Consider the following 20,111-nt stretch of genomic DNA (forward strand, 5'->3'; position numbering starts at 1 on the left):
AAACTGAAAAAGATTCAATGGACAAAGAATCTATCAGGAGCCAGATGTCATGGCTGTTACAGAGAACCATTAGCTAAAAAGAAAACTCCTTTATACCGACTGCAAAACGTATTTGAAATACGGCGAGATAAACACTTTCTTTGCACGTGTGCCGTTATCTATTTCTGGAACTTTTGGGTGATTTCATGTGTGTGTAATGGGTGTGATTGTTTTTATGTTCTTGAGCCTCACTATGTGATAGACAAACATTTTTTTCATCTTGAATGTATTTGGTGATTATTTTGTAAGCTCATAAAACTCATGGGTTGTCGGCTTCAGACATCTATCAACATGGCGGCACTGAACACATTCCTGCGAGGAAAGTTCAAGGGAGGAAACTAAAAAAAAGACTTGAGAAGCACCTGTTCCTCCTGCACACACCAAAGCTGATACCTAATTTGTGAATTCATCTCGGACTACAAACGGAAACCCCGAACACACCCCAAAAAAAAAAAATCTACATTCTACGTTTCTATAAAGAATCTGTAAATCAAGATTAGAGATAAACCCGATTTGAGATCCTCACAGCAGCTCCCCTCAGCCGTGACCTTCAGTATGACTAACGATGACCTTTGGGGTCATGCTGGTTGACTTCTGCCCTCGTCCACCCTCCCCGGAGTTCACCCCACGCTTCATGATCTTTCTCAGAAAAACTGCAAATCAGCCTGTTGAAGCACATCCAAAGCAGCCAGTAAATATGTCTCCACTCCGACTACACTCTTCACTCGTCACTTTAAAAATAAACTTACAACGCAATCTTAGGACCTTTTAAACACGCTTTTATGGCATGTTCAAACATGGAAACTGGGGAAACACGAGCGCGTGGTCAGGATGCAGACGTGTTAAAAATGAGTCACATTCTTTTAAGAGAGCAGAAACAAGATGGTTGCAAGATGTTTGTGGGGCATCACGGCGGCCGACATGCCTCTTGTATGTTCTCTGCTTGTTGTTCTCACAGTAAATGAGGATGTGTGACATCTGGAAGCGCTCAGGAGGCAGGACCGACCCCCTCTCATGTCGTTTCTCAGGGCACAGACATCAAAGGAGGTGGCAGATAATGTTTTCTCTTCTCCAGCAAGGAGCCACCAGCCCCGCGCTCTCATACCGGAGGGTGTGGGGGGGCTTTCAGGAGGTTCTCGGGACTCTAATCTGCATGAGTCTGCACTTTTTGAACACATGCAGGACAGGTGTGAGGAGGACAAATTGGGGTCTTAGTGCAGAAGAGACGGGACGATGAGAGGGGGATTGTGAACAAAGGGAAAAAGTTGTGACGCCTGATTCTGATTCGTCCGACAGGAGACTTCTAGAGTTTCAAAAACTGCAACAGACGTGAGGAAAACAAAGAAATGCAATACCCAAAGAAAACTTTACATCTCTCTGAGTGTATCGGGGTCATGTCGGGGGTTGTTTCATGTTTTTATAACCTTGTTGTCAAGTGTAAGGACACTCTATTAGCCGCCGAGCGAGTGAAAGCTAAACGTAGCAAACAAGGTGAAGAAGTTATTTGACTCAAACTCTGATTTTAAGATCAACGTACAAAGCCGTCTGAGAAACTGCAGGAAGTTCACATCAACTTTAAAATTTGGCTTTTGAGAATAAAACATGACATAAGGAGGAAAATACTTCCACTTTAACATGAGTGCTGTTATTTTGCATTCAACGGTTTAAAGGTGATTAAAGGAGCATGATGTCAATTCAACCACCAGGGGGCTGTCGATCAAAACAATAATGAACTCTGATTTGACCATAGTCAAGACGACCAGAGAATAAGTTTTTGGCCTGAAAGCTGTTCCAGAAACAGATTTAATGTTATATTTCAACATGCTGAGGGCGACTTTGAGATACATCTGTAAGCAGAGATTTACAACCAAATTAAAATGTTACAGTTTAAAAAAAAATAAAACGACTGTGAAGCAAATGATCCCCTAACGTGTCATCCATCAAGTCTGAGTCTGAGACGTTCTCACAGTTTCGCAGCAGAGAGGGAATGACAAGGCGAGCGGGTAACACCTGCTGCTTGCTCCGCTCAGCTCTTTGATTTAGTGGAAAGGTATGCTGTCTTTGTCTCTGCAGCCTCGTGCACCTGATGTTTACTCCAAACTCAGGAGGACCACCTTCTCCCTTTCAGCTCTGCAGGTTCTCACCTCCACACGCTGAGAAATCCTCTCAGTCACAACCTCCCAATCTCAAATGTTTTCAGTCACATGAAGAGATAATGAGCCGAGGCACATGAGGCCTCTTCTGCAGTTTCCACAAACCGGATCACAGCCGACAGAAAAGAAGCATACTGAAGTCAAACACGGTCATAGTCAAAGTGAAAAGCTAAATTAATTAAGTAAAAAATACAAATTAAAAAGATTTGAAGTCAGCCTCATTGAAAAATGTAGTGAGTTCATGTCATTTATGTTATGAAGCTGCAGAAGTCTGCCTGTATTTATGTTCGTGTAAAGTCTGCTGCACCACCAGCTTGTTTCCATGGTGATTTTTACACTAAATTCATGTTTATTCCTCCAGCTGGTGATTACTGTCATCCATCAGTGAAATGCACGATACGTCCAGAGTCAGTGAGTCACTAAAGCTGCAGAAATGAGATGTTCTGTTTGTTATGGAAACATGAGATGTTCATCATGTGGCCGCAGCACGTGTTCTCTAATTGTTCGCATATTTTTTTTTTTTTTTTCAGTTTTACGCACAGATCTGCGTCCTTTAAGTTCGCGGCAGAGAGTCCTAACACGTCTCGAAGTGTAGATTCACATCGAGCACGACGTGTTGACACCGTGATGGAGCGCGAGGAAGCTCTAGAGACGCTGCTGTGAGGACTTCTGGTGCGTTTGGATCATGTCGGGGATTTTTGAGCGTCTGTTTCGAGGATAACAGAGGAACCACTTACACGAGCAGCCTGCCCCCCCTCCCTCTCTCCCTCTCTCTCTCTCCCTCTCTCTCTCTCTCTCTGTCATCTTGCGCTCTCTGCACAGATCCGTCGCAGTCTGCAGCGAGCGCAGCGCAAATTACAGCCTCTCTCCTGCAGCGGGAAAAAGTTTCATTTTCGCCACTTTCGAACCATTTTCTGGAACTTTCAATGGGACCCGATGACTGATTCATCCCTCTTCTGTCTACGACCCGGAGCCGCAGCCATGGACTCATTTGCATGTGGATCGCTGCACCTTTTTCTACACATCGCGCTGCTTTTGATCGCGCAATCAGGAGCGTTCGCGCAACATGGTAGGTGCATGAAAAAAACTTTGATTCCGACTTGTTAAGTGCATTTGTACACCTCGATTAACCGTTTTCAAGCAGTCATAAGCTGCCAGACTTTCCATCGACATGATACCAAATAAAAAGCTTTCTAATGCAACCCCGAGTCTCACATGCAGGCTCAAGTTTTTCATCATATGAAGGCAAATAAAGCGCAGAAACAAAGAAGCTTCTTGCCTGTTTGAATCAGAAGATTGTGCACACTTGGCTCGTGAGGCTGCATTCCTGTCACTCAGCATGTCCACAGGTTAGAAGTACCTTCAGAGGCCAAAACAGAGACAAGAGCAAACCTCAGGTCAAAGGTCAAACACAGAAGAGTAAAAGAGACAAAAACACAAAAACATTTGTCTCCTCAGTGGTTGTTCAAATCTTCCTCACATATGTGCCCCTCTTTATTTGCATCCAAAAAAGTTTTTCTTGTCAATACTTTATCACTTCTACAAACAAGTCCTTCTAAAGACACAAAGTTCTGGTTCTGTTAAATTAAACTTCAATTAGCAATGACTTAAAAAAAACCTTTTAAAAAAAGCTGTAAAACAACATGAGCAGAAATAAAACTGCAGACTTATAAACACAAACTGAGCGCAGTCCTCATAAAAAGGCGGACGTAAACAATCAGCAGCTCTCTGCTCCTCGTTTTCTGTGTTTCTGTCAGATTTCTTTTATCTGGATAATCTGGAATCCAAACTTTTAAACGAGGATTTTAGAAGAAGCACAAAAAGACAAAACTGTCAGATGTATTTTATTGTTACAGCTGCTCCGTATCTCTGTTCAGACTGGATGTAAACGTTCAAGCTTTGAGATGAGTTGGACAAACTCAAACACAAAGATCGATCAAGTCCTTCTTGATTCAGGATGAAAGGAAGCTAAAAGTGTTGAAATAAAAGCTGACTCTGTGTTTTTATAACTTCTAAATGTCATTTTTCATCCAATAAATGCACAAAATTAAATAATTGACACATCGGAAAAGAGGAAAAACTTTGATCACGTTTGACATCCTGTAAGAAATGTGATCAAAAAAAGTGTCTCCTTTAACGTAAAGATGTTGTGTTGGTCAGCCTTCCCTCTCGCTCATCGTCTCCAGGACGTCCAGCAGCACATCAAAGCTCGCAGTCGTAAAACTTTAAGGCCGGCCGTCGTAAAAAATAAGCGCTGAGGGTCCTCACGGAGCTTTGCAAAAAGAATACCAGACATTTCTGAGCCAAAACAAAGTCTACAAGGAATCCTGTAACTCCAGGACACACACTCAGTCCAGCTGACCCAAAAACAACACACAGTCGAGGTCCAGTGTTCTGAAAGAGACGTATTTAAACAACACACAGTCACGTAGAGACCCCCCCCTGGTACTTAACCCCGCTGACCCCTTCAGGACGTCACCAATAAAACATCATGTGGAGCCTTCAAACTTTGTTCTGAACTTCATTTAAATCAGTTACGACTGAAAAGATTCAAAGTGTTGACAACAGTTCACAGGTCAGCACTGATTTGACTTTTCATGTCATCGTGCAACTGAAACAAAAAGGCATCAAAGATTTGTCTGAATATGTTTGAATAAGATGCAAAATAACTCTGCAGAACTGAAGAAGGGATTAATCAGACTTTAAAGAACACATTAAAAGGGTTTTGTAAATCAATACTCGACTTCTGCAGAGGCTGCTAACCGGGTTGTTCTGCAAATCATGTGTTAGTTCCCCAATATGAAACCAAGAATTGGCGGCTTCAGTCCTCTAAATAAGCCGGTGAAACCTCTTACATAGACTCTCTTCTCCCAGCACTGGAGAGGAGCCCTCCCCTGGCAGCCCTGCAGCGTAACTAATAACCAAAGCAGTCGCCCAAAATGTAGGAAACTTCCCTAAGAGGGCCCGATCTGACAGTGCTCACGCCACTGCGCTGCAAAGTGTCACAATTCCCATTTTTTTTTTGTGCTAAACTGAAAAGGTTGGCCTGACGGTTGGGTTAGAGGAGGTGAGAAGAGAGGTCAAGTGGTCACTCTCTTGGGAAACCAAACGTCTGGTCTGAATTTCTCGGTAATCCATCTAATGCTTTTTTATACATCTGGATCAGCTAGCTACCAGCGCTACGTCCAGAGATGCTGCTGACACGCTCGACTCTGATAAAAACCTGTGACTTTAAAAGATTATTCGACATCTTCTTTGTCATTTTATCATCTTCTGTCGACATTTTCTCTCTTGTGCAAGATTTCATTTAAGGGTTGCGTGCTTCTTTTCCATCGTATCGAAGAAGGAACTTGAGTTAGTAAGCTATCAAGACGTTCGATTAAATCCTTTTTTCTATCACTGAATTCTCTAACTCGTCGATGAAGACCCTCCAACGTGTTGTCTGCAGTAATAATCAGTGATAATGAGCTCTTAGCGTCCTGCGACCTCGTCCAGACCCATAACTCTTTGTGATTTCACGCTGGGTGATAAGCCTTCTGGGAAAAACGCCCCTAAGACGCCGTCGTCTTTAACACCACGTTTTTCCTAAATTCACCTCCTTTCCTGAGAAATCTCTGCAGAGTCCCTGCACATCTGGGCTGCCTCAGACCTCCCTCTGAGTGGGATCCCCCCCTCCCCTCGGGGGCCGCTTCATTAGCTCAGCCTCCCCTCCGGCTCTGTAAACTCATTAAGCCGACGATTGGACGAGTGTCCTCCTGCCTTAAAACCTGCTTGTTTGGACGACCTGTGACCTGGAATCTCGTCAGAGGAGCTTCCAGACGAGAAGCACACGCAGACAGGCGGCGATGTCAACAACAAGAGTTTGCTTTTCAACATGCAGACCTGCCTGCTCGTCCTTGTTTAGGCTGTAACCTCGCCCCCCGTCCATTCACAGCTTTGACTCCCTTAAGACCATAAATACCCCGAGTGTTTGTTTTCCCTGACGTGACTTCACTCAAACAAGGGAAAGGAAACACGTTTTGTGCGCGTCAACAGAAAGAAAAGCTCGTTCTTTCTTGTGTCAGCCACTGTTGACCTGTTTCACTTCACAGAATTTGGAAGCTTTTGAAAATGTGCTCGTGTGGAAAGCTGCAGGTTCTCCTCAAATAATCTTCCCCGGTTGTTTTAGCCTCCAGCTGCAGAGGTCCCGTCATGGCCCGTTGGCTTTTTCCCGCGGCGAGTTTAGAGAGGCGACAGGCTCAAAGGAATGTCTGTTATTCTTAGAAATTTAGATAACCTCTGTGGGTAAAACGATCCCCGATGCTCACCTCCACATCGCAGACTGACAGTTTAAAGAGCCAATTCAAGTCGTAATTCTAACACCGTTTAAGTCCTAGTTCTTCTCATCTGCTCTGCTAACAGAGTCAGGTGGTCATTAGTTATCTTCATCTGTGAGTTTGTCTTCTCCAGTTTTCAAATGAGCGATCAATCAAAGTAAATTGGAGTCAGAGTTGAGCAACTGTACAGGAACTAGAAAAGATTCAGTTGAATGAAAATGTGGTTGATGTAACAGTGAGATTCTCCTAAAATTCAACATGCAGGTTTTTGAATCCTGCCTTCTAAATGTTTATTTTTGTTTGAGATGGAGTAAACATCTGCCTGACTTTGTAACGTTGAAGGATCAGGAATAACATCTAGATTTGAAATTACACTTTGTAGAGCAAAATGTTTCAAAGATCAATAAAGACATTTTGGTTTTTAAACAATTCTCTATCGCCAGAGTACATTAAAGGAAGAAAACTTCTCAGTCAGGTCAAGAACAGTGCGACTTATTTGTAGTGATCGCCAGGACAGCTGGAGTTGATTTTTGTTTAGTCTTAACTTTGACTCGTCTGTCTTGTACACGGCCGACAGCAGTTTTACTCCGGGGTAAAACCCCTCATCCCATCTCCCCTTTTCATTTCCTCCTGATTAAATTGACACATCTGGAACTGGAGAAGACGATGAGAGGAGGGGATTTTAGCCGAGGAGAACATTGATCTTTGAGGCTGAGGCAGAGCCAAGCACATAAAAAAAAACACACTTAAGCAGGTTTAAAGTCCGGAACAATCCTCTCGTTTCCTGATCTGAAAGGCATCAAAAACGTCCTCTGTCCAGATGAAAGTTTGACACCTGTCTTGTTTTTTCTGTTTCAGCTCCAGAGTGTTACCCAGGAGGACACCAGATTTTGCATGATCCGTATCGCAGCGTAGGCTTTGACTCCACCGAGATCCAGAACACGGCCATCCAGGACCTGATCTGTGACCACTCGCTGTCCCGGGGATGGTACAGATTCAGGATCAACAACAAGCCGGCCGAGATGCCGACCACCTGCGTTGAGGTGGGACATCTTTGCACTCTGTGTTGACATTTTGATTGTCATAATCCGCAGAAACATCTCACACCTCTTCTGCCAACCCAAATGGAACAGCAGTGTTTAATCAGCACCTTCAGTCCAGGTGCAGGGTGTAATAACCCCCTCGCTGCAGGTAATAACTGTTTCTGTCGTCCTCTGTGCAGATGAACCGTTGTGGCACTCAGGCTCCGGTGTGGCTCTCCCTGAAGGACACCTCCCTGCCTCGACCCGGCGAGGTCCGTCAGCTCTCCGCCTGCGCCACCTGGCAGTTCTTCCACGGCAGCACCAAAGACTGCTGCCTCTTCAAGATCCCCGTCACCGTGAGGAACTGCGGCGAGTTCATGATCTACTACCTGCAGCCCACGCAGGGGTGCATGGGATACTGCGCTAAAGGTGAGCATGCAGAATCTCAGCTGACTTCAACACTCAAATCCTAAGGGTCAAAGATTAGACAACACTTTGATTTTGAAGTTTTAACTAAGAGCTTTGTTCAATCTCATGTTCCAGTGGCTCCAGATTTGGGACCCAGACTGTGCCCACCAGGTGAGGTAGAAGTCAACGGTCGATGCAAAGGTGAGCGTGGTTGCTTTCTTCTACTGTACCCTCCCCTCTCTGTGTTTGATAAGCATCAAAAAGCACTGTACTTTTTATGTGGAAGCAGACCAATCTCTGGATATTTACAAGCTGTTCTGTTGCTTAGTAACGGCATAAACATAACTTACAAGATCAGCTAGATGTTACTTCTGATTTGATGCACTAAATCTGTCCTTTATATTTTGATAAATTCTTTGCCTATAAAATTTAAGAAAATAAGACAAAAGTAAAAAAAACGCCTGATGCAACATCTTCAAAATATTTTATTTGTTTACCAAAAAGCCAAAATATCTAAATTGCACGGAGAAAATTAGCTCCAAATTCAAAACTAAAATCCTAAAATCAGGGTTGTTTCAGATAATTTAATCCTCTGTCTGTGTTTTCAGCCGCCGTCCCGTCCCTGCCGTCCCGGCCGGTGATCACTCCAGAGCTCGTCGGCCACAGTGTCCACCTGAGGTGCTCCTTCGTCCCCCCGCCGTGGAGCCAGCGGCTGGGCTTCCAGGTGGTTTGGGCGAGACACATCGGCCTCAGCATGAAAGCTGAGATCAGGCAGGAATCCACGCTGAAGCCCTTCTCTCTGGTGGAGATGGATGGCGTTCACTTCAGGCTCGGAGAAACGGTAATTCCTGCCAGACGGTGCTGAAAGTTATTGGGGGGTGCACATGTGGAGGGGGTTTGACCCCTCCAGACGCAGTAAGCCACGGATCACTCTGACCTCTTTTCGCCGGAGTTCAGACGTAAAAACGTGCAGGCGGAGAAGCAACGCGTGTCACATCCCGTTAAGAGAAGGCAAGAGGAGGGTGGGGAAGTTAAACGAGTTGCAGGTTGGCAAAGCGGCGCTCCACATGCTTCCTATTTAATCTGCTCCCCTCAAATCCTCACAGTGGTTTCTAGGGATGTTATCTCGACACTGGCCGAGCCTTCGCTGTAAGATAAAGATAAAGCTGCTGCTCACATGTTTCACATTATTTTCAACAGCAGAATCAGCTGTTGAGAGAAGTTCTGAAACATTAAGTGTTGTGCTTTCAATTTTGTGCAAATTTCACGTGCGATTTTACAAATGTTTTATTTGTAAAGTTAAGCATTAAAGTTTCACAAAGAGTGTCATGCAGTTTATTGAATAATTAGTTGTTTCATGTCGATATTTCAAAATGCAACCTTCTCTTTATATTTGAATGCACACAAAGAACTTCCCTCTGAAGTTAAAGGTTAAAGGTCATTCATCCAGCTCTGACAGGGGAAGTTAAAGATCCTGTGTTTATGTTGACTCAAAACTTGTTGATGCACCTAAATGATTAGCCTATATTGTCACATAAGACTGCAAAAAAGTCACCTTATTTTAAACTCTGGATGCCCTTTTTCAAGTTCTCTGGCCTTATTTAGAATAGATTAGAAAACACTTTATCGTTGACTTTTCAATGCAAAGGCAGAAATCTTGCATTTGCAAATATCTGACATTTCAAACACAAGGTAATACATCCAAACTGTTTCTATTCCCTGACCTGCTTTGGTCTTCTAAAACATCTGTCGTTCCCATGAATGTCCACCTGAATCCAAATGAATGCATCGTCAGATTTGGAGTTTGGGCATGTTGACTCTTCTTAAAGTTTCACTAATGACCCTCTGCCCTCGTCTGTAATGTTTACGTGTCCACATTTTACAGCAAATCGTCTCCTGAAGGCTCTAACCACATGTTGACTAGTCCTGTGGCGTCTGTGTTTTACTTTTAATAAAAGATGTGTTTTTGACTTTAAAGCAGCTTTTCCTCCTCAGCCAACACTTGCATGTGCATGCTGGTGGTCAGATGTCCATCATCTGTATTCCTTTAGCAGAAGACGTGAGGTGATGCAGAGAGTTTGATCAGAGACAGAGAGAGGGAGAGGGAGCATCTTTGAAACCTCTCTGAGTCTGGTTTCGTCTGTCGGCCAGAGATGTCGGAGTGAGGAGAAGAACTGCATCTTTCTTCCAGCTGGGATTTTCCACAGTTTGGATTGAAACTTGTTTTCACAAACAAAACAATACATGCGTCCTTTTGCTGCTGATTTTAAGACTTTGGTGATTTTAAGACGTTGGAGCTTGTCAGGTTGAGTTGCTTGCTCGTGAAAGTAATTCCACTTAGCAGGGGAAGAGGTAGAAAATCCAAAGAAATATCCGTAATCTGAGCGTTGATGAAAGGTGGCAGCTGAATGAAATGAAAAGCTTGTCGAGAGTCGACAGCTTGGCAAAGTTTCCTCGCTCTTTGGCTTCTCATTAAAACGTTTATCTTTCTTACAGCTGAACAGACGTGAAACTTTGATTGCTCTCGGGGTAATCATTGTCAGGATTAAATTTTGCTTTTCTTCCACAGTCTGCTGCCCAGCTTCATTTTCAGATAGTTAAACCCAGAGGCTGCAGACTGCTCTGTCTTCCAAGAAACATTAAGTCATTAGATGTTAACCATGATGCGTTTTGAACCCGAGGTGATGTGAGGGTACTTTTAACCCTCTGACAGCTGTGGAGCAGCATTGTGTCTCCATATTTGGACCCCTGGGTTGTGTTAGTTGTGTCTGGTTTGTGTTGCAGAGCGTCGTCTTAAACACATGTTGATGCAGCAGCTGAGTTGAGTCAAAGGTGATCTTCATTTTTTTAAACCATGAGAGGGGGGACGGCTGTTAGATGATGGGGACGGCATGAGAGGAGCGCTGGACTGAGAGCTACAGCGGGAAATGTTTGGATGAATCACAAATACTGTGTCAGCCGCACATTGTTAGTCTTCTTCAAGCCTAACAAACATACGTTATAGAGAAGATGTAAGGCTCTCTCTCTGTTGTAAATAGAGTCAAACACATAGTTTCACTGTCTGTTGCGTTTTTAAAGTGATTGCATTGAAATTAAAGAAAAAGCAGCCTTGCAAAAATGCATCATCGTTTTACTTTGTTCAAAACACACAGAGATCTGAGGCATGTTTTTGAAGGATTCTCACCCTGATAAAGCAATACTTCTTTTGAATATGTGGATTTTTTTTGGATTGAGACGTGCATTATGTGTTCTTTGCAGTTTTCCTGCAGCGTTTCGACTTTCAGAGCCAACTCCAGCCACGGCAGATCAACTCCAAAAGAAAGTGAGAGTTTCTACGCAGGACTGAAGGTAAACATTCATCTTCTACACCCAGATAAGAAGGACTAGTAATCAAGAAATGGAAAAAGAAACCTTGCAGACTCACCGGATGTCTTTTAATGTCGTCTTTCTCTCCAGTTTTCTCTGGACTCGCTCCACATCGCAGAGAACAGTAAAGAGCACGAGGTGACCGTCCACAGCACGGTGCCCATCCCCTGCTTCAGCCCCGACCACAGTCTCCAGTGTGCAGTCCCGCTGTCTCTGAGCGTTCATGATCCAGGTCAGACCTGCAGGAAAATAAAGAGACTTTGTTTATTGTCACTCTTACCTCCTACTGTTTTGTTTTGAAGATTGCAGATTGTGATAACTGGAAAAGGTCATCATTAAGTCAAGTTGTTAGAGGGCAGAAAATCCAAACTTGAAGAGATGGAATGGAGCCATTAGAGCAGATCAAACTATCCTTTAGACCAATGTATAACTTTTCAAGTACTTATAAAACAAAGGAACAAAGCAAGAAGACAATTAAATGCTAAATCAGCCAATAAGCACCACAATGTTTAGAAGTCAAGATAGATATAATGGACAGAGGTTACAAATACTCTGACAAAGCAGTATATTTCTGAGGTCTAGTATCTTTTTTTTAATGTTTGGATGCCAAAAAGCAAAGCTCCAGCACCCTAAAGAGTCCCCTTAATGGGACGATTATGAGACAAAAACACCAATTACAGGCACTGTGAGTAGCTATTGGAGACGCTAACTTCTTACTCATGCCTTCAGAATGCTTTAAAAGAGGGCTGCCATCCATTAAAGATGTCAGAAGCATCTTCGATAAGATCTGAAGGAACTCCAGTTGGTGATGAAGACGTGTAAACATTTCATGATCTTGTCTTCAGTTCTTCTTCTGTTTTGCTCCGACTTGCCCGGTCCATCACCACATCAAAGCCAGCCCATGAAGACATTATTACAGTCCTGTAAGCAGCTGTGTGTCGTCCTTTAACACTAACTCACCGCTGTGTTGACGTCCACAGACAGTCTCGGACACGAGGCCTCGAATGTGGCGCTGTCCGCCTGCCAGGTGGAGCTTCAGCCCAACGCCTGCCGCGACGGCAGCTGTGGCCGGGCAACCTTCTATGTCACTGCGGTCACCGATTTCACACGAGACGGGAACCGACCGAGTTTGGTCGGTGTTCTGCCAGGAACCAGTGCACCACGGCTTTGGAGAAACTACAACCCAACGTCCCTGAAAGTGAGTTAAAGTCTAACAATAAACACATTCTCTGCTGTTTTCTGGTTCATGTCCACATCTTCATACTGATTACATTGATTTAAAGTAAACGTAAGTTCCATGGATAATCTGTAGACTTCTAAATCGTAGAAAAACTTCAGCTCTCCCTTGAAGCGACTCAAGAGATCCTTGAGGGATTCCAAGGGATGCATGAAATAGTTCACCTCAGTCTCAAGTGTTTAAGGTCATTGAGGGATCTTGAACAGGTCCAGTAGACCACAAGGCACTCAGGAGATTCTCCTCACTCCTTCACTGATGACAACCCTGGAATCATTGAAAATAATTCTATATCTGATCAGCTGAAGAATATACATTTGTTCTGTTCTCTTCTTCCACCAATACCAATATCTGGAGCCAGCTTTGATAAAACTGTTTTAAACAAGTCAGGGTGATGGTATATTGCAGTATCAATATTTTGTCCCAGTCTTAATGTTTGGTGTCTTTTGCAGAGCTTCTTATGGATCCTAATTGTCCTCCATGTTTTGGTGGAATAGGAGATTATTCCGAGATCCTTGAGCAGGTTATAGAGGTCCTTCAGGGTCATTGGGTAAATAAAAACAGTCTTTTCTGCACAGGGGGTCCTTTTGGATGTTTCAGAAGCATGTTGTGCCATTCTTGACTTTATGGTGATCTGGTATGCAGGATGCATCAGACATGGTCCTTACAGGCGGTAGCTGGACTCTTGAGCGCAGTTTCTGAGGAGGTACACGTGGCCTTTGGGGATTCCAGGGTTCAGAAATAAATAAATAATAGAGTAACAGCAGTGTGGTATAATTACTTTAATTATAGGGCATTACAACGTCAAGTGTAATTTCAGGCTTCTGTGTTGTAATGTTTATGTATACACACAGTTGTACAGTGCCTCATGAGATTGGAGGGTACGGTGGGGGTTCAGGGCCAAAGGTGTGCCTGTTTGATGACTTGACATGATACTGAAAGAGCTCTGCTCAATACTGCCATTACCTGTTTCCACAATAGCTATTACATTATGTAAGACGTGATGTCAGCCCTCCAGACAAAGTGTCTCTGAGGAGCTTGTCACAGAGGAGATTCCCATCTGTGTTTAGTTGAAACATCAAAGCCTCAGGTCAGAGGGTCACCGGGTGGAGCCCCACTAATCTTTGTTCTCCTGATCTTTGCCCCCAGGTCACGGTCCAGGACATCCCAACTTCCATCTGCTACTCCCTGACTGACCCACATGTCATTACCCTGGACGGCAGGTAAATTACCTCCTAATCGTTCATCAGTAGGCGTTAAGTGATTATTATAGATTCAGTTTGAACAGCCTGTTCCAGTTTCCAAGGTGTCAAATACCAACACTTGCTCAGAGAAGCTCCTTATGATACAGAACAGGGACGGAGAAAGTCCGCCAGGTTGGAGGTTTGTAGCAAAAGAACACAGGACCTCCCGCCAGGAGACAGAGGATTGAGTACCATGTGAAAAGCCATTATCGTTAACCTATGACCTATTGTGTTTCCCTAACCAAACAGACTGTCGAAGATGAACAGTGTTGTAGAGAGGAATAAAATCAGGGCGTCCATTTGTATTTTAGTAACACCTTACCTTGGGCGTCTGAATCCCTCTGCACCTTTAAGAAAAAGCTAAAGACCCAGCTCTTTCATGAATACCTACTAACTTAATGATGATGGTCTCCATATTATTGATGATGATGATGGTAATGACGATGGTTTTTGTTTGATAACGACGACTTATAAGATGGTTTCTATACTGATTAGAGCTCTCAAGAACTGCCCTCAATGTTGTGCTTTGCCTCTGGTCACTTCCTGTCAGCACCTGTGTGTCCAATCAGACTCAAAGCTGATCGTTTGCTCTTACTGACATTGTTCCCTTTTTTCTAGATCCTTGCTTGTGTTGTTCTTACTCTCTGATGTACGTCGCTTTGGATAAAAGCGTCTGCTAAGTGAATTGTAGAATTGTAGAATTGTAGAATCAGATGCTAAAGATCTGTTTCAAAGACACAACATAAGGTAATTTAACGTTCAATTTTAAATCATCAGATAACTCAGATTCTGACAATCTACCATCTGCAGGCGTTATGAAAACCACCAGACCGGTACCTTTGTCCTTTACCGGAGCCTCGTCAGGAAGTTTGAGGTCCACTCTCGCCAGTGGGACTGCGGCAGCAGACACTACGCCGTCGCATGTAACTGCGGCGTTGCGGCACGAGAGGGGAATGAGGTCGCAGTCTTCGACATGTGCAACGGCCAACCCCAGGAGTCCAGGCCACAGCTGACCCTGAAGAACCTCGGTGACGGGGAGGGCAGTAGAGTCAGGGTGATGGAGTCCCACCAGGGGAAGAAGGTCACCGTAGGTATCCGAACATTTTGACAATGGGGCAGATTTTTTTTTGGACATTTTCTCCTGTATAACGAATTAATGTTAACTTGTTGAATGTGGCTCTCCTCTTGTAGTTGATTTTTCCCTCCGGGGCCTTTATTAGGGCTGATGTGGACGACTGGGGGATGAGTTTATCTGTCCGTGCTCCCAGCGTTGACTACAGCAACACACAAGGCCTATGCGGCACCTTCGACCGTAATGGCAACAACGATTTCCAAGGTTCCAGTGGTGGCTCCTATGGCCCTGATGACTTGCATCGCTTCATAGAAGACTGGAGGTCAGTCGGGAAATGCAATTAGCTTTTTAGACCTCATATGTCTGAAATAGATTCTCTAAAGAGCTGTTTTGTGTCTGTGGTTTCCCCTTCTATTGTGTGTTTGCTAGGATAGGCCCTGGTGAGAGTTTATTTGACAACACGCCTCCTGGGATGACGCAGGACTTCAGGAGGCCTTTCTGCATCTGCCAAAAAGGATATCGCACTTCTCATCAGGCCAGCAGAGGGATGAGGAACTTGTATGCTCCTTCCGCTCACTCCGAGTGCATAGCATATGATAACGTGGATTACACATCTGTGTTCCCCTCGATGGACACCACAGTGGAATATATCAAGAGTCCAGAGAAAGAGGAGAGCATCCTGGATATGTCTGAGTTTGACAGTCATCCTTTGGAGAGGAGGCACCTTTGGTTTGACGGTGAGGATAATGAAAACAGTGATGGCCATCTTGAGCTTGAAGGCGAGTTCAGAAAGGATAATCTTCTCTCAGTTGATAGACGTAAGAGACAAGCTTCCTTTGAATTCAAGCCGGTCTTTGCTGCTCAGAGTCTCAGCCAGGCTGATCTGGATAACTTGGCCTACTTCTTCCCTGAGGATCACTTAGCAGAAACACGACCGGAGGTGCAGCCTCAATGGCCAACACCAAGTGGCCTGACCTCCGCAAAAGCCCTCGAGGTGTGTCAGATAGCTTTGGCCAACTCTACTGTTGGTACAGTGTGCCGTGCGCTGCTGGGACGCCGTCTGGATGAGGCGGTTGATCTATGCATTCTGGATCTGCAGCTCAAGGACGACCTGGACTGGGAGGAGGCACTGCTGCCCTACCTGGAGAATGAGTGTGAGAGGAGGCTGTTGGAAAACCGGACCCAGAGAGCCATGGAGGTGGATGGTCCGCCTGGAGCAGCCAGGGAAGTGGTGACAGCGCTGCGCTGCCCAAACCTCTGCAACGGAAACGGAGAGTGCACAGAGTGGGGCTGCCAATGTTATTCCAGCCACAGCTTCTACGACTGCAGCCTCGCAATCAGTGAGTATCCAGAGTCACTCCATTCCTTTGTGCATTTAAACTCTAACAGAGCACCAAAATATTATAAATATGCAGATGAATACTTGTTAAATATCCACATTGCAGAAACTGTCCTGACAAAAATCTGCATAGTAAGGAATTTCTGTAGTGTTGAAAAAACGATTTCTCCTGACAGGCCAGCCAGTAGAGATAACAGATTTGGAGAACAGTGGACTTTGTGACATACGAGCCGTCAACTGTCGAAACATTCGAGTCTTCGGGCTCGGCTTCATCGACTCTCCGGACCTCAGCTGTCACGCCACCAGACTGAAGGTTAGGAAAAGCGATCGCTAAGGTCAGATAAAAGTCTGTTGCTTTCAAAAACATTTCCTCTGAATGTCATTGCTCTGCCTCCGCAGTACATGAATGGAGTTTGGGTTCCAGGGGAGAAACAGAGAACCAAAGCCACCTTCCTCAGCTCCAAGGCTTTAGACTGTGCTGTACCGTCTCTGAGCAACACGGCGGTCAACACGGAGGACTTCATGATGGACGACAAACCATACGCACGCTGGGAGATTAAAGTAATGTCTGATGAAGAACCTTTTCTTCTGTTTGCTGTTCTGTTCTGTATTTTTTTTTAAAGAATTCTCATCTCATTCCTGCCTCAGGTTACCAACGATGGCTCCCAGTACAGCCAGGCTAAGGTGCTGACTATCTACGATGGCGTTTGCCAAGTCTGCGAGGCGTCGCGCTCAGGACTCTGTAAGTTAAAGGTAACTCACGTGCTAAAGTGAACATCTCACATGATTTGTATCTTTTTCTAAGAGTCCCCATCCATAGTTTCACGACTTCTTCAACACAGCAGGATTTTCATTTTGTAAACTTTGTTCCAATTTAGACAACAAATAGACGACAAAGCGAGATGTTTAAGAGCCTGTGATTGACGAGGAGCTACGACAGGAATCTGTAAAATTTCAAGATCAGTGTCTGGTTGCTCTAAAAGAAGTCATTAGGAGTCGGCTTTTACATTTTTCCTGCAGGTTAGGAAGACTAAAGCCTGTTTTAGCATCCAAAGTGAACATGCTGTACTAGCTCTGATGTTTGTTATCCTTATCCTCTGCTCCTCTCTTGTTCCACCATCGTATTCAAATACTCTACGGTCAATTCTGGCTCCTAAAGACAAAAAAAACACAACAGAGAAAATAGAAAGCTTAAGGCTTCAAAACGATAGTCACAAACTAATTGTTGGCGTCACAGTGGCTACTTCCACTCATTATGCACAGGCAATAAAAAAGCCAAACCAACTAGTCCCAGTGCCTTAATTATGTAAAAATAGTGGTGTTTATATTTATATGTTATTGTACCCTGCTTGTGACCTGGACTCCTGGAGATCTAGTGCATTATGGGTAATGTTAAATGATGATCTAGTGGAAGCAGCTGAATGTTTGGAGTCCAAGGGGACAGTTAAGTGTATCGTATCGTATTTTTAATTGACCCACATGGGAACGTTTCTGGATCTGGTGCCATTAAAGGTTGAGAATCACACCTGTTCAGACGAGCGATGCAGTTTGATTAGGCGATCAGTCTGCACAACATTTAGCTTTCTTAAAGGACGTTATAACAGCAGCTCTTATTGAACAAACTTGGACTCTCTTGTTTTGTTTATGTGGGTACGGAAAACAAACTTAGCAGACATGTGAACTTGCTAAAGTGTGTTTTCACACTCTGTTAAGGCTGCAGAATCTGCTCTCTTAGTAACTATTATCTGGTTGAATGAGTAAACCAGAAACATGTGTCTGTTCCCATCGTCTCAGCAAGCAGCAGCTGGGTATTTTAAAAACCAAACCATTAAAAAAAACAAGGCACAGACGGTGTCCTGTTGTTACTGGAACTGCTTTTTATGGGAGCAGAGACAGGACAACTTGTAACCTTAAAAACAACCTTCACACACACACACAGACACCAAGAGATTTGCATGTGCTAGCCAAACAGAACTAAATTGAATTATCTTCAGGAGAGGAGAAGCAGATGATGTATATTAAGAACCGATTTCCTCTTACTTACCTGGCTTCTCCAAAGGAAACAAAACTAAAACCCAAACTGTTTTATTATGATGTTTATATTTCTGGAAGCTGCAAAGACTTCTGAAAACAACATTGTAAATATCAGCACACAAACAAACTTTTTTGCCAAACCTTGATGCTGTTTCTTGCCAGGAGAAGACGTGCAACGTCGACGGGATGTGTTTCAAAGAAGGAGACTCCAATCCCAGCAGCCCCTGCCTCCTCTGTGACCCGGACACCTCCAGATTCACCTGGTCTGTGAATCAAGGTACAAACACACCTATCAGGTTCCCAGATAATACAGAAAACAGACATTTGAAAACACAAAGTTCTACACATTTTCTTGAACTATTTGGCCCAAAATGAAGACAGAGGTCTGTTTTCATGGTTGTTGGCTTTGGGCTCAATAAATATCATTGCACTACAATGCTATTGCATACGATATAAGATACCATGAGATACAAGGCGATACGGCGACGCAGTACAACCATGTGGTACGACACGATGACATAACATACAATTCGATTTTATGTTTCCTGATCCTGGAACTATCTTTAAAAACACTTTTGAAATAATAGATTTTATTCAAAGATTCACTAAAATCATGTGAAAGTTTCTGAACGCAGATTTTAATAAGTAGTGATTAGAGTTTTGCAATATGCAGCGTCTTGAGTCATCTACTGTTTCATCATATGTAACATGTTGCAAGATTTGCATCAACGCCAGACCCTAGTTTGGACTAGTTTCAAAAAGAAAAATCTTAAGGTTTAAGATTACAGAGATATTTTGACCGAGATATTCTTTCAGATTTTCCTAAATTTGTGAACAATGCAACGCCCTGGTGCACAAAAACAGGTTCATAAGAAGGTAGCGTTCAACATGTGGTGTGGAAGATCTCTACTCACCAAATCTTTGGGACGATGTCAACTGGTGGTTAACGTCATATTTGTGGATAATGGGAGTGAATCTCTGCAGAAAGGCTCCAATATCTGGTCAAAAGGGGACAATCAGAAGAGTGTAGGCTGCTGAGGTTTGACAGCAGGATCTAAATCTGGAGTTATCACTTGGTGTTTTAGGGTTCATTGATTAACTCCCACACTGAGTGAGGGAGTGGACGTGATCTTGCCTCAGCTTGCAGCCCACTAATGATGACTTACATGGACAACAGTATTTATCTTACTCTATTAGCACGGTGGCAGTCCTCCTGATGGTCTGTCAGTTTCAGCTGTCCAACTGTGGTCCTGTTTGTCACCGGGAGCAGATCAAAGGAGCCGAGGTTCCAGGTTCTCAGCAAGCCCTGACCTGTCGCTTAACCGGTCTGAGAGAGAGAAGGGAGGGAGAAGATCACATGGATGATTAGCACAGCTACACAGACTAACAATCATCCTAACTAACACTTTAAAAAACTTAGAGAGTGGAAAGGTAAGGCTGGAATAAATGATAAGTTGAGCCTTCTTGTTCTTCCACTTTTATCACAATAAGGCCATTTGGAGAGGATGCATCTTTTTCTTCAAACTGATTCATGTTGCATTCAGGTGGAATTTTCTCACCACACTTTTTTTTCTTCTTCTAATTTCTACTCAGGTTATGTTAGGAATTCAGCCGCAGTAATAATCCCATTAATCAGCGAGCATTCTCTGGTCGGTTTCTTAACATGTTACCGTCATGCTGAGCAGGTGTTTCCTGAGATTACCGTCACCTCCTTACTTTTCAACATCTGTCAGGAGAGTGCGACGTCACAATTGGATGCGATTGCGGTCGTGTTGAAGCGGCCGTTGAGGGCTGAGCTTGGAGAGAAAAGGTGGAAACAAACCCCCCACCCCCTCCCGAGTCTTACGGGAGCAGCCTGGAGAGAAAGAGTTTAACTGAGGACAT

General features: G+C 44.0%; 1 protein-coding gene and 1 long non-coding RNA gene across 2 annotated transcripts in view; one reads left to right on the forward strand and one right to left on the reverse strand.

Moving 5' to 3' along the window:
- The first annotated feature begins 2,989 nt into the window (after positions 1 to 2,989).
- Positions 2,990 to 20,111, forward strand: part of si:ch211-246m6.5 (von Willebrand factor D and EGF domain-containing protein) — a 28,180-nt gene continuing 11,058 nt past the window's right edge. Inside the window, exons 1-16 of the mRNA XM_061032791.1 lie at positions 2,990 to 3,261; positions 7,367 to 7,551; positions 7,731 to 7,959; positions 8,074 to 8,139; positions 8,547 to 8,779; positions 11,197 to 11,286; positions 11,395 to 11,536; positions 12,285 to 12,502; positions 13,688 to 13,761; positions 14,593 to 14,869; positions 14,974 to 15,176; positions 15,284 to 16,194; positions 16,370 to 16,506; positions 16,593 to 16,754; positions 16,842 to 16,946; positions 18,390 to 18,504. Of these exons, the coding sequence (XP_060888774.1) occupies positions 3,129 to 3,261; positions 7,367 to 7,551; positions 7,731 to 7,959; positions 8,074 to 8,139; positions 8,547 to 8,779; positions 11,197 to 11,286; positions 11,395 to 11,536; positions 12,285 to 12,502; positions 13,688 to 13,761; positions 14,593 to 14,869; positions 14,974 to 15,176; positions 15,284 to 16,194; positions 16,370 to 16,506; positions 16,593 to 16,754; positions 16,842 to 16,946; positions 18,390 to 18,504 (3,280 nt within the window). The 5' untranslated portion in view covers positions 2,990 to 3,128. The remainder of the gene's footprint in view (positions 3,262 to 7,366; positions 7,552 to 7,730; positions 7,960 to 8,073; positions 8,140 to 8,546; positions 8,780 to 11,196; positions 11,287 to 11,394; positions 11,537 to 12,284; positions 12,503 to 13,687; positions 13,762 to 14,592; positions 14,870 to 14,973; positions 15,177 to 15,283; positions 16,195 to 16,369; positions 16,507 to 16,592; positions 16,755 to 16,841; positions 16,947 to 18,389; positions 18,505 to 20,111) is intronic.
- On the reverse strand, positions 3,470 to 20,057 carry LOC132959631 (uncharacterized). The gene is made up of 5 exons (XR_009667051.1): positions 19,936 to 20,057; positions 19,417 to 19,554; positions 18,369 to 18,492; positions 11,363 to 11,543; positions 3,470 to 3,552 (listed from the first exon to the last, which is right to left on the reverse strand). It is a non-coding gene; the product is annotated as an uncharacterized LOC132959631 (long non-coding RNA).

The sequence above is a fragment of the Labrus mixtus genome, chromosome 24 (assembly GCF_963584025.1).
Source record: "Labrus mixtus chromosome 24, fLabMix1.1, whole genome shotgun sequence".
Classification (NCBI taxonomy): Eukaryota; Metazoa; Chordata; class Actinopteri; order Labriformes; family Labridae; genus Labrus; species Labrus mixtus.